Genomic DNA, 15656 nt, shown 5'->3' on the forward strand with positions numbered 1-15656 from the left:
TCCGTGAAGATCTTTCATTGCAGTGGTAGCAAAAGCACGCGTAGCACAAGTAGTCCGTCTCACTGACAGTCACTGATCTTTCGGGCGTTAAACGTTCCTTCAAAGCATTTATGTCTAGGTCGGTAACTCTCCGAAATTTTGGCTTCTTTGCAATAATTAAAGGAGTACTGACACGATTTTGAGACATCGCAAAAGGGACATTTTTTGCTTCGTTGGTATGCAGTGTCCACGCTGTCCACACACTGGAGTCGGAGAACACGTATAAAATAATGTTATTTGACTTTGAAGTTTTCGTCGCTGAGCATATGCAAGCCAGCCACACTGCAAGGACATTATCCCGACAAGTCAAGACAGTTCCTCCGAGTTCGCGAGTTCTGCGTCCTGCATGCAGCCTAAATCGTAGAAATCACTGTCAGGGTCACTGGACGATAATTCACTCATCGTTGTCTGTTGCACCACGAGTAGATGACGGATTTCCCGCTAGTACGTCGCGAATTTCTGTATCTCCGTGACGTCACACTGCTATGAAACGACACTGAGAAGCCACCCTCTCGATGTCGAAACCGAAAGTGTCTTTTTAAGGTGGCGCTAATTAAAATATATAGGATGCATTCCCAGGCACCACAACAGTCGTTTTAGGTTTCTCGACACCAGTATTTTTATTTAGAGCAACAATCCGATTTTTTTTTTAAATTCGTGTCAGTGCTCCTTTAAGCTTCTTGTGCTTCGAAAGGTAGTCTCCACAATAGACTCATTCAGAGCTATACTTTCTCGTCATGAGACGCACAGGAGGAGTAGAGTAAGAGCAAAGCACAAGAGCTATCCGCGCCGAATGAAGTGTGAACAGCGCACCGAACGCACGGCCAGTTCACGCCGTCTGCTGCCGACATCTAATATAGACAAGCGCATCCGGTTACCGATAGTTTTGCTTTTCTTTCCTTTGACAATCCATATTTTGCTTTGCCACTGGAGCGCCACGTTCATGCTTTCCACTGATCGCAACTGGCGCAGCGCAGTTTCTGTGGCAGCAGCGTGCGTGAAGCGAGCGCTCATAGCTCCCTTATAGAGTTTTCATCTTGCTTCCATCTCAGCCTTGTTATCAGCGCCTAGCTAAGATGCGAACAGAGGGCGGATAGAATAGCGAAGCTCCAGTGCACGTGCGTTCAAGACACCCGAGAGGTGCTGCTGTTTCGAACTCAATCGGTCTGAGGACGCGAGAACGAGCTCTCACTGCGCCGTCTCTTACAATGAGCATCTCGGGTGCGCGCGCGCCTACTCGGTAGCTCCGCGCTCGTGGCCGCTGCAGTGACCAAATATTTTCAAAATTAACGTCTTCAGTGCAGGCGACACCTTTTTAGGTACCTGCTGACCTTTTAATAAAAAGAAATTCAATCCTGCCTGCATATTATACACTTGCTGGGCAAGAAGTCGGAATTGCCCATCCTTGCCTAAGAGTCTCATTGGAGGGGCCGTAACTATTAGTGCAACGACATTATGCAATATGTTTTTAATGCTTGTGAAAGCTGATGTGGAGGAGAATAAGTGGACAAAGTTTAAGAAATTTAAAAAATGGGTTTTTTTTTAAATTGTCGTCAGAAGTTTTCATCGTTCGGTGTTTTCTTGAATTTAGCCCGATGATATCTCTTTACTGAAAAGTTATATAAATACAAGGTTTGGCAGTTTGGTAGATAAACATGTGAAGAACGTAATGCGGAATTTCTGTACCTCTGCTACAAGGCTTTTTTGAGATAAAGACCTTCAAAGTAAAGAAAATTTTGCCGATTGGGCCATTTTTGAGGTTTTTTATAAAAACATATACACTACACATAAAAACTAAAAATACCTGAGCAGAAGCAAAAACATGCATATATTAAGGTAAATAAATTTCAGCTACCTAACTTTAATATATTTTGTGCAATTCATAACGAAAGTTGGCCAAAACAGCAGAGCGGATGAGCGCTCCACTCCACCTCTTCGTCATTATTGATTTCCTGTGGTTCGAAAAAATTTTTGGTGGCAAAACAAATTGCGGATCTCTTCTTTCCACTCATCAGGCAATAATATATAAAATTTTGAAATAAATTTGAGGTCGACCAGCCATCGTTTGTTCGATCTTACGTGGAATCGCCCATCTATGGATCTTCATCCAGAAGAGCTTTTTCGTAATTCCTTCCACCAGCACATCCGAGTTTGTAATCACTCTGCGGTATTAAGTACCCCCTAAAAGGCCCTGCCCTTTCTAACTCACATGCTAGGGTTCTAATTCGAATTTTTGCTTGCTTTTTTAAAAAATGTCATCTCATTAATAAAAGCATATCTCCTGGTCGGAGCAGCCGCAAATGCGCAGCTGTCAGTAGCGGGCCCGTCGCCGACGGCCCGCAGTGAAGCGGCTACGCCATGTTACACGTCCACCCCTCGTTTTCGAGGGTCAATAGCTGACGGTTAAAAAAACTAAGTTTCGCTTAATGGCAAAGCAATCAATGCGATACCAACAAATTGTATTATTAAACGAAGTAAGGCTAGCAGCTAACGCTTTTGGATCCGATCTCGCGTAACTCAACAAAACGCTGAATTAAGGGAATATGGCCGCTCCAGGAACGGAAGCGTTTTCGTGCTCTGAGTTCTCTAATCACAAAGTAAGCGTTGAGAGCACAGCAAGTTTACGAGCCGTCTCCTGATGCCTCGAGATAGCGCTGGCGACGGCGCCCTTCGAACGATGCGGTCCCCCCCCCCCCTGGCGTCCCTTCATGCTCATTACGAAAGATGGGCGGGGCGTTTTCCTCTCTATTTGATGAGCAATCGACGGCAGGCCCGCACGCGGGAGGATGTTATGCGCTCTCCGTGCGACGGAGACAGACGGCCGGCTAGTTTAATCTCCGCTTCAGCCGCGTTCGTCGCCAGCGCCCGCGAGCTTTTACCCGCGGCTAGAATGCGCGTTGTGATATCAATTTGAATTTCATACGGAAAATTACGGCGACGGCAAAAATCCGTCGAGAGTGTCCATATAATTGCCATCACAATAAAAATTTAAAAAAAATTGAGGAGCCATTTCACTCTGTGAAGTGGATGATAAGCGAAGCTGTTTCACGCATGGCACAGAGGTGACATCGTGGAGGACAGTTTGGTATGTAAGGCCAGGTTGTTAACGGTCAGGCTGTTAACGTTCAATACGCAATCTTAATGCGAAAGCCTTAGATGCTTTATCAAACACGAAAATTGACCGTCGGCGGCGTCAATCGATTGATGCAAAAATAATCATCATGTGATATCGTCATCATCACGTCGTAGATCGTGATGTAACGTGATGACGTCATCACATGACATCGTCGCTTTGCACTGCTTCGGTGACCGGCATGAAGGTAGTGCAAAGCCAGGTGAGGTGCAGAAAGCATGCAGAGAGAGAGAGGGGGAGGATCAGCACACATCGATCGAGAAGAAAAAGAACCTGGCTTTCGCCTTGGAGTTTTCTTAGGGGAATGCATTAGGGACAGTGTGGCTCTTTGCCATTGAGGCACTGCTGTACATCACGGCGTTTGTTTACCACGTCTGCCGATAACCACATAGATGTATTTAGTGTGTTATTTCGTAAAGGGCAATTTTATTGAACCAGTATTCTGTTTATTTGCTAGTGTCGAAAATAATCACCGAAGAGGTTAATCCAGAACACTCAACTGCATGGGCCCTTATTTTTTCATTAGCGAGTGAAGTATGGAGTTCTCCTGAGACGATTTTTTCCATGTGATTTGCAATGAATCGAAATATTTCTAGCCTTCATAAGAGCCCCATAATATTATTCAGGGGCTTGAATGTTAATGCAATATGCTTATGTAGTGCACTCCAGGATGTAAAATTTGCTGCACCAGAGTGCTCCCAGGTGCAAAATTTTCTGCTCCAAAGTGCTCCGAGATGAAAATTTTTGCTGCTCCAAAGTGCTCCAAAACGGAAATTTTGATGCTCCAAAAATTGCTCCAAATCATAAGTCCTCGGTAGCATCACTGCAACGGGTTTGTTGTTAAGATGAGGCTTCTTCATTTATTTATCGATAGCATTCGTTATAACCAGGATTAGTCTGGTAATCTCGTGGTTATAGCGCAAGGTTGCCAACCGCATCTTCATCATCAGCTTGACGATCCCGTCGTGTCGCCACAGATCGTGCGCTTTTGAATGTTAATGCCAGAAGCAAAATTTAAGAATTTCTGAATTTTTTCGCTAGTTTCTTCGTGTTCTCCTCACGTTAGTTGCATCACGCAGACATGGCTTCATGAATTCACGCTCCCCGGTTACATTGCCCTCTGGTACGATGGTCAGAATAGGAAAGGTGTCGCTTTGCTTCTACGTTCAATTTTTAACATTATGGTTTTAACAAATGCTCAAAATGCAGAATCAGTTACGTGCAAGCTACTAGTGCATAAGCAAAATTTAGTGATATGCGATTTTTACCTCTCCTCTGATGTCCCTAGCAAACTGTTCGATAATAACTCACATTTCATGCATGTCCATAACCTCGATAGTTCAAACTTTATGTTCCCGGCATTCCGTGGCGTTCCGTTACGTGTTCCGCCACTAATGCCCCTGTTTGTAGCGATTTAATGGCAATTACATTCTCACATAACCCAACACAACTAGTCCAAATGAATACACGGCAGAACTTAATACTTGGCACAGTGTTTATTTGTCACAGCCTTGCTTACTTATGGTTCAAATATAAGACCCTGGAAGAAATCTCAGGTCACAACGCAGTTCTTGTGCACACTAACTACCTATCCTACAGAAACGCTTCAGTTGAATTAATTAATTAATTAATTAATTAATTAATTGGATGAATGAATGAATGAATGAATGAATGAATGAATGAATGAATGAATGAATGAATGAATGAAACTTTATTTCTCATTGAGCAATGGAGGAGGGTGAGAAAAAAGCCGCAGAGGAACGCCTTCAGAGACCTCATTTTCCTGACAAGATATATGATACGGGTCAGCAATAATATCGAAAGAAGAGAATAGAGCTTATGCCACATATCATGATTTCAGTAAGGCATGCGTCTGTCGCTGTCATTCTGGCGGGTAACTGTTTGTTTCGCTCAGTACCTAGTGTCATGTTGAATACTTCCCGTCGTTGGTGCATCAGTCGTTATGCTCCGTTGAAAAGCAAGAAGACAGGTAATAAACTTCCTTGGACTATCTTGTTGCGCCTATCACGCTGTGTCTGCGTAAATCTAGACAGTCTATAGCCCCTCTTTGAACAAGACAAGGAAGAGCTTGCACTGAGTCATGCAAGGCTGGTGGGCACCTATATAGGTGATCCTGACTTGGCAACCCTCTCACCACTCTTTTAGGGGCGAAGCTCCTTATGCCGTGGGTCTGCCCATCATCCGTTTGTAGCGTTGTAGTAGCCACCTCTAGCTCGTGAGAAGTGCGCGTTCTGGTATGCAGTAGAAGAAGAAGACGACATTGACGAGTGACACTCTCGTGCGTGTTCGCCTGTGTGGCGTTCTTTCTTCTTTACTACGTCTCGTGTTTTCAACGACACTCGAAGACAACATTTCAGAAGTAACGCGCCATGAGGCTCCCTCTTGGCACGCTTTCTCTTTAGCTCAGAGTCGCCAGATGGAAGACAAGGCTGCGGAACGGAGGGCACGGAAGGCGGCCGCAGCGCGCGCTCGTTGACAGAATCCTGAGGTGAGAGCCCGTGAGGCCGAAGCTGCACGTCGACGCCGCGAAGCAGATTCTTCCGTTCGAGCCCGCGAAGCCGAAGCTGCTCGACAAGCTGCACGGCTGCGGCGAGAAGACCCCGCCGTTCGCGCCCGCGAGGCCGAAGCTGCTCGACAAGCTGCAGGGCTGCGGCGAGAAGAATTCGCCGTTCTAGCCTGCGAGGCCGAAGCTGCTGGACAAGCTGCACGGCTGCGGCGCGAAGACCCCGCCGTTCGAGCCCGCGAGGCCGAAGCTGCTCGACAAGCACGGCTGCAGCGCGAAGACCCCACCGTTCGAGCCCGCGAGGCCGAAGCTGCATGGCTGCGGCGCGAATCGGATCTTCAAAATGTGAAGGACCGTGAAGCGGCGAGAAAGCGCGCGTACCGGCAGGCAAAGCCCGAGGCTGTACGAGCACGTGAAGTGGCTGCAAAACGAATCAGGTGGGCTCTGCCCGAAGGCGCCGACGCGCGCTTCCAGCGGGACTTCCTTGATAACAGTTTCGGCCATAGTTGCGGTGTGTGCAACAGATTGTGGTTCTCAAACAATCTAGTCACAATATCTTCCATCAAGAAGGACCACGCTCGCGCCAATGCCATCGCCGTGCTGCAGCGCGAGATCGCTTCGCCCCACTCATCATCATTCACCACGTGGATATGCTGTGATTTTTTTCCCACCCTTGTACTATACATGTCTGTGCTTGCTCTCTCTTTTTCTTTTTGTGTCTGCGTCTGTCTACCTCTTTCTCTCTGTCTAATCATTTCTCTCTTTTTTATATTTTCCTTTCTTCCTATTTCCTTCCATGTCTTTCTCTCTGCAGTCCTTCTCTCCCCTTCTGCCTTTTTCTCTCTTTCGTTCCTCTTTCCACATATTTCTCTCCCCTCGTACTCGCTCTCCCCGCCTCCTTTCTCTCCTCCTCACCCTGACTTTCCTTTCTCACCCCTTGCTATACCATGCTGGCTATGCTACGCTCTGCTAGCGTGCCTGGACAGCCGAGTGGCTACGACGCTGGCCTTCGGATCGTGGGGATGCGGGTTCGAATCTCGCCAAGATTTTTTTTTCGCCAGGAATTTCTCTCTGTATCTTTCTCTCTCTCTCTGTGCTCATTCTCTCGCCCATCAGAGTTATTGCGTCCCACGCCGCATAATATCGGCGCATGTGTTGTGGGAAGGAAGAAGAGGACCGAGTGTGCCGGTTCATGATGATGATAATTTTCTAACTACGACATTCTAAAACCTAAAAGTGCTAAACATTTCTATTCTCGCCGGTTCTGGACGTCAGTCAGTCTTACCGACAGGCAGCACCTCTTCTCGATGCCACGTTAACGCGTTTCAGTTTCGAATGCGTTTAACGCATAGTTCCGGTCAGCCTCGATAACCATGTAGCTACAAAGTGCAGTTTTAATGTTGAAACTAATAAGCTAGATGACATCGTAATAGGTTGTGATATGTCATATACCTAATTTTGCATCTTGCTACTAATAACTCTACCGGTTCTCATGACATTCCGAATTCTTTCCTCGCATCATACTCCCGCTTGACAGCACAGTATACTACCGTAATCTTCCAGAAATCCTTAGCCTCTGGTGTACAGTACCATGTTCACGGAAAGCAGCCAAAGTACTTCCTTTGTATAAATCAGGCGGTAACAACTTGACGCTAATTACAGCTCATACTTGTAAGATGTTCGAGCACATCGTTCACAAACATATAAGCGTACAACTTGAACATCTTGCTTATATTTAAAAAGGTTTTTTTTTTCTCCCCAGTAACACTCGCTCCGTGCCACTAAAGTATTTTTAGTTGCAATTGAAGAGAATCTTACTGACATGCAAACTGCTTCATTTTTATTATTGTTCTTTTGTGTGTATTCATTTTACAATTAGTGCTATTCTTTGCATTCTTGTCTGTTGCATAGGATTATATAACGTTCTCACTCTTGCTATAGCCCTCAAGTGGGCTACAAAAGAGCCCTCGTAAAAATCCAGAAATTATTAAAGATAAACAGTCCGAAAGAAAGTTTGGTACGAGGTGCGCGACCGGAGAATCAAACCACCGACCCTTCGCTCCAAGCCTCTAAGACAAATCAGCCACGAGCGGGTGCAAGCTCCGTTGCGGCGAGTTACTTATAGACAACCTTTAGAGTTATAGCGATGCGCCAGCGTCTCTGAGCTGCTTCAGCGTCGCAGAGAGTCGTTCACTGATTGTCCACGAGATGGCACGAAGAGCCACTTTTGCCTAGAGTTACTGTATATGCTACCTTTAGGTAGCAGAGTTGCGCATAGGTCCGCCATCTTGCCCGCCGTGGCATCCACGCTAAGCAGGAAAGCCACCTCTCTGGAATGTAGGAGCCGACGCGGCTGCTGTTGTTGCTGCTGTCCTCTCGGCCCAGCGGCTCCGTGCACCTTCTCGTTCGTTCATAACGCGTCGCTGGCACAATGACTTTCGATTCGAAGAAAAAAAAAAGAATGGAAAGCTCGGAGGAACAATAATTTGAGATGGAACAGGTGGTGATGGAACACTATCATAAGTAATATTTTTGTTTTAAATGGCAATTAGAAAAAGTGCGACGGATCACGATTCTGGACCAATTAAATTCAGCCTAATTATTCGTTTCACGTAGTTTTTGATGCAGCGCTTCAAAAGATTAAGTGAATAGCTGAGAAAACAAGTGCTAAAATTATCACTGTATTTTACGAATAGCGCAAGCTAACGAGAATTTCGCGTACGTCTAGGTAGATGTGGCATATAATAAACACTCGGTCATGCTTCAAACTTTTATGCTGCACAGTGCTCGGAATGAATCATGCTGTTTTGATAGACCTGTAAGGATCATATTCACACACATCGCCTCCTTCACGCAGTCACTCGCGCATATTTTTACCGTTTTGTCCCGTTCGATTTTTAATCAACCTTTGACCAGTGAGAGAGAAGCGATATATGTCCTGTTCGTTATCGCCGGCTTCTGACGTCTCATGCGCAGCAGCCACTTGAGACGGCGACGGACGACGGAGACAGACTTGCCACAGGAATCGAGAAGAAGGCCTTTCCGTGCTCTTGTCGGTTCGTGCAGTGGGGAGCGCAGCATCCTGTCATTGTCGCAACTTCGCAACACTTAGTCAGGGCGCTGCGCCGCGCAGACGTTCGCAAAAACGGACAGCAGAAGACACCACCACAACAACGACAAACAATCCGAACACAGCTGGACCATCTTGCGCTTCGCCGGACGGCTTGATTTGGCTTGATACAGCGGTGGTGGCGCGGCGATCGCCAGCACGCGCGCGGCCGTGAAGTTGGCTTTCCCTAAAACGGATGTTTTTTGCGCACGTGAGCGCGCTGGGCGAATGGTGGCGCGAGCGGCGAGTTCTATCAGAGGCGCAACTCTGCTACCTAAAGGTAGCATATACAGTAACTCTACTTTTGCCTAGAGTTATCGTATATGCTGCCTACGGTATGGCATATACAGGGACACTAGTTTTGCCTAGTGTAGCCTGTAGAGTTACTGTATACAATACCTTTTGCACATACAGTAACTCTAGTTTAGCCCACGGCTTCGCCCTTGAAATCGATCTGCTAAGTGATGAGTGCAATGTGTTCTCCCTGGTCAGTTGGCGTTCAGGCGAGTGGAATGTCAATTGGCTCGCTATCGCTATTTCAGCAGCGCAGCGCCGTGTCCCGCAAGTGCTGCTTCGCAGGGTGGCCTTTGCGACGTGAAGGCGCTGCCTGCAGAAGCCGCTATTATCAACACCACCACTCTACAATGGGCTTCTCGTGGTCATCGAATCTTCACATATGTGTCTGGCCACGCCGCAGCACCTGCTTACTTAGCGAGCTCATTGTTACTACAATTCATACTGCGCCTAGTTGCTATTCATAGAGCGTATATATCATATTCCAATTTGTTGCCACTGCATTCATTGATTCGCGGCAAAACTGTGTGTTTTTGATGGTAATAACCGATCAAACGATTCATAATTTAATAATTGCTAACAGCCCCAAAAACGATGTGCTGGCGTGTGCGTAAAGTAAAAATTAAAAAAAAAATAACACAACACGAAAACGAAACCACGGGCAAGTATGGGCCGCTAAAAAAGGAGGGCAAATGTAGGAGTCGCTCGAAGGATTTCACGACCGACGGCTGCTTCGTCCGCGATGCCTGCTCGCCATCCGCGAACTTCTTTAAAACCGATTCCCCCATTCTTTCCTATCATTCTTTTAATCCCGCCCTCCCCCTGAGAGCTACTGCCGAGAGAGACAATTGCGGGGCTCTCTTTTATATTCACTTCTTGTTACTTTATTTTTTAAATGACTAAAAAAAAGTTTATACAGAAAGTAAGAAGAACCGGTCGTAATATGAAGAAACAAAGATATTAGTTATAAAAGCATGATACGGACGAGGGTCGCAATGAGGAAATCCTGTTTCAGTGTTCCAAGCTTGCCATTTGTGATTCGCAATTGGACATGGCGTTTGTCGGTCACGCCACATAACCACGGAACGCCTCGTCTGAGATTAACATTTAAACACACGTATCAGCTAGGTAGAACAAAAGCACCTTGAGGCCATGCTCTCACGAGACGTTGACCGTCGATTGCATTGTTCCCCGACCTCAACCGTGTTGTTCTTGTGTACCACCTCCGACCATGTCATGCGGTGACGTCATCAACTCGACGGCGTCATTGATGACGTCACGATACGAGGCCATGTGACATAATCTTAGTATCATTCGTGTTGACAACGAGAGATATTTCGACCCACGAGACATTTAAGGCCTTCAAATATGGTTTTCTAGCAGGGCTGCTTTAGCGTGCGGCAACACTGTACCGCCGGCGTTTATTTCAGGATGCATTAGCAATGCTCATCATCTCATCCCGTTACCGAGCAACTCACGCAGCTAAAACGTTGTCGGAGCGTGGTACACGGAATATACCCGTAAACAGTGTGTGTATATGTGTGGCATTACCGGCACTGCTAAAAACAACAAATAATTTCCCACTTTGTCGCCCCTTCGTTATTGGTGAAAAGTTTACTTATTTGCCGAAATACACACAACTTTTTCATCTGGATGGGCACATTCGGAATTGTCTCTAACAATAAAAGAATAAATAATAGTACACCATGACACAAATATTACTATTATTATTATATTATTATTATTATTATTATTAATATTATCATTTCTGGGGCTTTACGTGGCAAAACCGCGATATGATTATGAGGGACGCCGTAGTGGATGGCTCAGGAAACCGACTGGGGTTCTTTAACGTGCAATTAATGTATGTAAGTGCACTGGTCTCAAAAATTTTGCTTCCACCGAAACGCAGCCGGGGTCAGCCATCTCTTGATAATCGGCGACAAATCCACTGCTTAGCTCTAAGGGAGCAGGGACGAACATTTTATAACGCTTGTGCCAAAAATGATTCACAACGATGGTCCGAAGTATATACTACACGGCGATAAATATCAGAAGAGCAAATAATTTCTATTTAAAGCACCAGCGTGGCTCTGTGGCAGCATAAAGAACACAAGCCGATTTTTTTTCGAGCTACCTGCTTCATTCGTGTCTGTTCGGGTTAGCATCACAAGACACATCTCTGCTGAACTTTGAGACGACTTCATTTTGGAGGACTGGCGCGCCGCCGCTTGTCTTATATAAACGGCCGCGTTATGGGCATCGTGGCATGCATTTTGAAGTCATGATCCTGTCAAAACGCTGCTATGTTCATACAAAGTTGGTTGAGTGCAGCAAAAGCGCAATGTGATTTATTCTGCATATATGTATTTGACTTATACGAAGAGAAACAGCGGCTATCGTTTGCGTATGCACTCCAAGCAAGAAAACTGTATACGTGTGATCCCTTTCATATTCAGTCGCTTTCCATGCCCGTTTACATTTCAGTGAAGCGTGCGGACCATCCAAGGGGGTGAATTATGCAACGCAGGGCGTTTGTACGAATTTTTACTGCATGCCGGTCTCATAACCATCGAAACAGGTGTGCATGAAACACTGCGATTAAGAAATAGTGCGCTGAATCACATTTGTTTATAATTTATATGAATATCGAACATACAACAGCAAGGATTGACTGGCGGGAGTCGGGACATTCATTATCACAGAGGGGAAAAAAACAGCGCTCTCAGGAGAAGGGAAGAATGCCGGCGGAAGGGTGAGATGCCTTAAAGTTCGGTAGCTCTGATCCGCCATAACTTATTTTACGCACGCCTGCACAGCGGCAAATAGGTGTTCTTTTTTTTGTTGTTGTTGTTTTTGCCCGCTGAAGAACGGGGATTGGAACCGATCATGTATTGTCACCAAGGAGACAATCGCGTTGTTGCGTCGCTTTTAGCAACCTAAATTTCCTCAACATGTGCGTGCTTGTATACATACAATCTGAAAAATTTCGGGGGAGGGTGTGACCTCACGAGTCTAATAAAGGAATTTATACACACTCTATAAAATAGCAAGCTTCGGCTAAACAAAATGACGCGTCATTATAGTGCTTCAAAATTGGCTGTCAGAGTAAGGCGTCCGAAGGTGACACGCATAGGCCTACAGGAACGAGAGGGGCGCAGTATTAAAGCGAACGGGTGATCATATCGCATGTTTTATCATAAACTCCCCAAGGACGCTCTTACACACAAAATACACGGTTTAAGGAAGCAGGGAGCGGTTAACTACACTTCGCTACAAATAAACATCGCACGAGCACAACGAGAGGACCAAAAACAGCACGGAATAGTTGAGCCGGCTTTTCGATAGAGGTTGAGTACGGGAGGACATCTCGGAAGAACACTAAATATTGCCTACGTTGTAAAAAGACAGGGCGGATATGCGACGTCCCAAAACAATCATCGCGTATACGAGCTCACGGACGGCTGTCAGCATGACAGTGCAGTCTTCTAAGGAAGGTTGCCAGAGCAAAGGAAGCGCAAGCAAGCCGGATCATAATTGTTTGTTTCGGACTCTGCAGTCGTCCAAATGCAAACAGCGCATGTGCAGTTGGTGGAGCTCTTTCTTTGCTCCGTTTCGTAAAAAACCACGTGCTCTGCTATTCGCATGACTGCGTACAGATAATGCGCTGTTGTGAAGCGAGCAATGCTGCCACCAAAATGTTTAAGATTGCATCGGCAGTTATAAAGCAAACGTGACACTGGAACTAAAGTGGTTAAGTGGCAGCAGTTTCATAAATACATGCAAAAGACACGTATGGCTTAGGTAAGCAAAGAGGCAGATTTATATGGGCTGAGTCACACTTACAAATGCACAACGGTCTCGCCGTTTCGATTTGCGCTGCTCAAAGAAAAATGCGCAATTTAAATGCCGGCCACTTATGTCTTTTCACCTTGCATGACGATCCGAGGGCACCTAGTGCAGCACTATGCCGGGCAAAAGGAAACCGACGAGCAAAAGTCGCGCCACGAAGTGGAAGGATTGGGCAGCGATCGTTCCACTTTCGGGAGGCTCGGCCGGTGGCGCCATCTGCGCGGGAGCCTACCTGAGAGTGCCGGCGTGCAGCGGCTGCGGCGTCGCGAGTGCGCGTCCGGGCGCGCGCTGTAGCGACAGCACGTGGCGCGCACGTGGCTCCAGCGGGTTCCGATTGGGCCGCCGCCCAGACCCGCCCCCCAGCCGGCGCGAGGGCGTGCCGGTCACCTGTTGGCGTCTCCCCCCCACCCCGGTCGCGAAGGTCTCCAGAGGGGGCAGTCCTATGGGAGGCGCCTGTTACGGGCCGCGTGTGTGCTCACAAAAGCGGACCCCCGGAGGTTTGGCGGAGTCAAATCGGCCGGTCCCGGCGCGCTGTCAGGCGGCGCGCTCCCTCTGGGCCATGGCGGCGCGTGGCAGCTGAAGTTTATGTTCGGCCTCCAGGACGCCGCGGGCCTAAGGGGCCCCATGGCCGGCCTCAAGGAAGAACCCCTGGCGCCCCTGCGCGCCGCTGGCTGGATGCAGCCGGCCATGCTTGACCAGAGCAGGTGAGCACCGTTTTGCATCGCAATCCGTGTCTGCGTCAGTGGGCCTCGTTAGGCGGTGTTCCACACTCTTCCAGTAAACCTCTGTTGCCAGCACGAGCTAGAATCTGTCGGTGTCATTCCCAGACCATTACTGACATTACATTGTAGAGAAAGACCCATCACCCCGTTTCCGTTTTACGTTCCTTTGGAGTCATGAAACTTCTGTTGAGCTATCGCCGCTAACTTCGGTATTCGTGAAGAACACGCGCCTCTCTCCCTCTTTTCTCCTTCTGTTTCTTTTCTTTTCTACTTTTTTTTTGTTGATGTCAGTCGCACCTCACTTCTGCCACTTTGAGCATGTACAATATTTACTAGGGCGTGGTACTGACAAATCACATCTATATGGTAACGGTAAGCGTCGGCAACATATACCACAACGTTCTTCGAAGCAGTTATATAGGAAGTCCTTGTATGCGAACTATAGCAATCAGAAGCAGAATATGCGCCGACCAAGGAGAAAGAATTGAAATCATCTCGCCTCATGAAACGGAAGATATTACGGAAGAAGACACGAGATGGGAGGGTGGGGCAATTGAACCTCCAAGTCCTTGGTAATTTGTACAGTTTAAATGTCGAAACACGCGCAACGAACATGCATATAGAGCCCCACTGCCGTAATAAAATCCTGTTCGCATCTTTCTCACTTCCTGTTCGTGTTCGTGTTTTTATTATTTTCTATGAATAAATGCATGGCTTCTTTAATAACAAATGCTTTCGTGTGTTCTCCATAATAGCGAAGACAAATACACCGGCTCTATAACGCTCCATCGAATGCTTATGCCGATTAAAAATTGACAATGGAGATTTCGCAAGGCGCGCAAAAGCGAACAATATATACTGAACCGTGAGAATTATGCTTGTGTCTTTGCTCACATTTATTCGAAACCGATGATAGCAGTTACGCGGCGGACATGGTTGTCAGCATATTTTATGCGGCCAGAGACGCACGTACATGCAATACGGCTAGTTTGAAATGCAACCGCATTTTGCCGCGAGCGCCCCTTCTCGCTTGTTCGCCGCCACCGGGTGCGCATATGCGTTTCCTGCGGGATATTCCCGAAAGCCCAAGTGGAACGTGACATGGAACATCGTTATTTCGGCAAATGAGGGGTTCTCATGAATCGACGCCTGTGCGAGTAGCGGGAATTCATTTCATCCAAGTATACATATTCGTTTGGGCGGCGTTTCGTGCGAAGCCGCGAGTAACGTCGACGAATATTCCACCGCGGCGGGAACCTTGTTGGGGCGAGGCGATGCTGTGACGCGATTGTGCGCCGGATAGTCTCTCTTCATTAAAATGCTCCGTGAAATGAATTAGTGGCCAGCCAAATGGCAGCAACAATCTCCACATAGAATCCCGGGGAGCTTTCCCGCGGAATCATTGGAAGGCAGTAAACAATGATACATATATATATATATATATATATATATATATATATATATATATATATATATATATATATATCGTCAAACGCGGATGCGCACAAGCCTGCGCCAATGGGCGCCCACTCTAGACTGACGTCATGAACCGGCCTTCGGAACAGAACAACATTGCCGAGTACATGAGTGGATTATTTCTTTAGTCGCGGAATGGAACACGACTCCGCGACTAAAGAAATAATCCCGCTCATGTACTCGGCAATGTTGTTCTGTTCCGAAGGCCGGTTCATCACTCACAGATGTAGAGGGAGTACTGCGAGGGTAGAGCGACTGTGTTACTCTCGCCAGAGTTCTTTAACGCCGTGGGGGAGTAGTGGAGAGTTAGCCGCGGAACTTGCTCTTTCCTTGAAGGCAGAGTAAAAGAGACCGCGAACTCTCTGCTACTCAGATAGAGTTCCCAATCCACGGAACTCCCGCCCCGACGTAGCGTGAACAGGGTCGGGAACTCCCTCCTAAGCAGACGGAGTACAAACTAGCGCTAGCTTCCGGCCGACGCCGCACAGCGATATATAACTGTCTCTT

At 47.1% G+C, this 15656-nt stretch overlaps 1 protein-coding gene and 1 long non-coding RNA gene across 3 annotated transcripts in view; one reads left to right on the forward strand and one right to left on the reverse strand.

Moving 5' to 3' along the window:
• LOC125756906 (uncharacterized) overlaps positions 1–15656 on the reverse strand; it is a 458042-nt gene that overhangs the window by 362510 nt on the left and 79876 nt on the right. The gene's annotated exons all lie outside the window — the stretch shown is intronic.
• Positions 13395–15656, forward strand: part of LOC119379405 (transcription factor collier) — a 119979-nt gene continuing 117717 nt past the window's right edge. The window contains exon 1 of one of the 2 annotated variants that reach the window (XM_037648722.2): positions 13395–13655. In XM_037648722.2, coding sequence (XP_037504650.1) covers positions 13537–13655 — 119 coding nt within the window. In that variant the 5' untranslated portion in view covers positions 13395–13536. The remainder of the gene's footprint in view (positions 13656–15656) is intronic. The other variant, XM_037648723.2, reaches the window with a different exon arrangement.

This window comes from Rhipicephalus sanguineus, chromosome 1 (genome assembly GCF_013339695.2).
Source record: "Rhipicephalus sanguineus isolate Rsan-2018 chromosome 1, BIME_Rsan_1.4, whole genome shotgun sequence".
Classification (NCBI taxonomy): domain Eukaryota; kingdom Metazoa; phylum Arthropoda; class Arachnida; order Ixodida; family Ixodidae; genus Rhipicephalus; species Rhipicephalus sanguineus.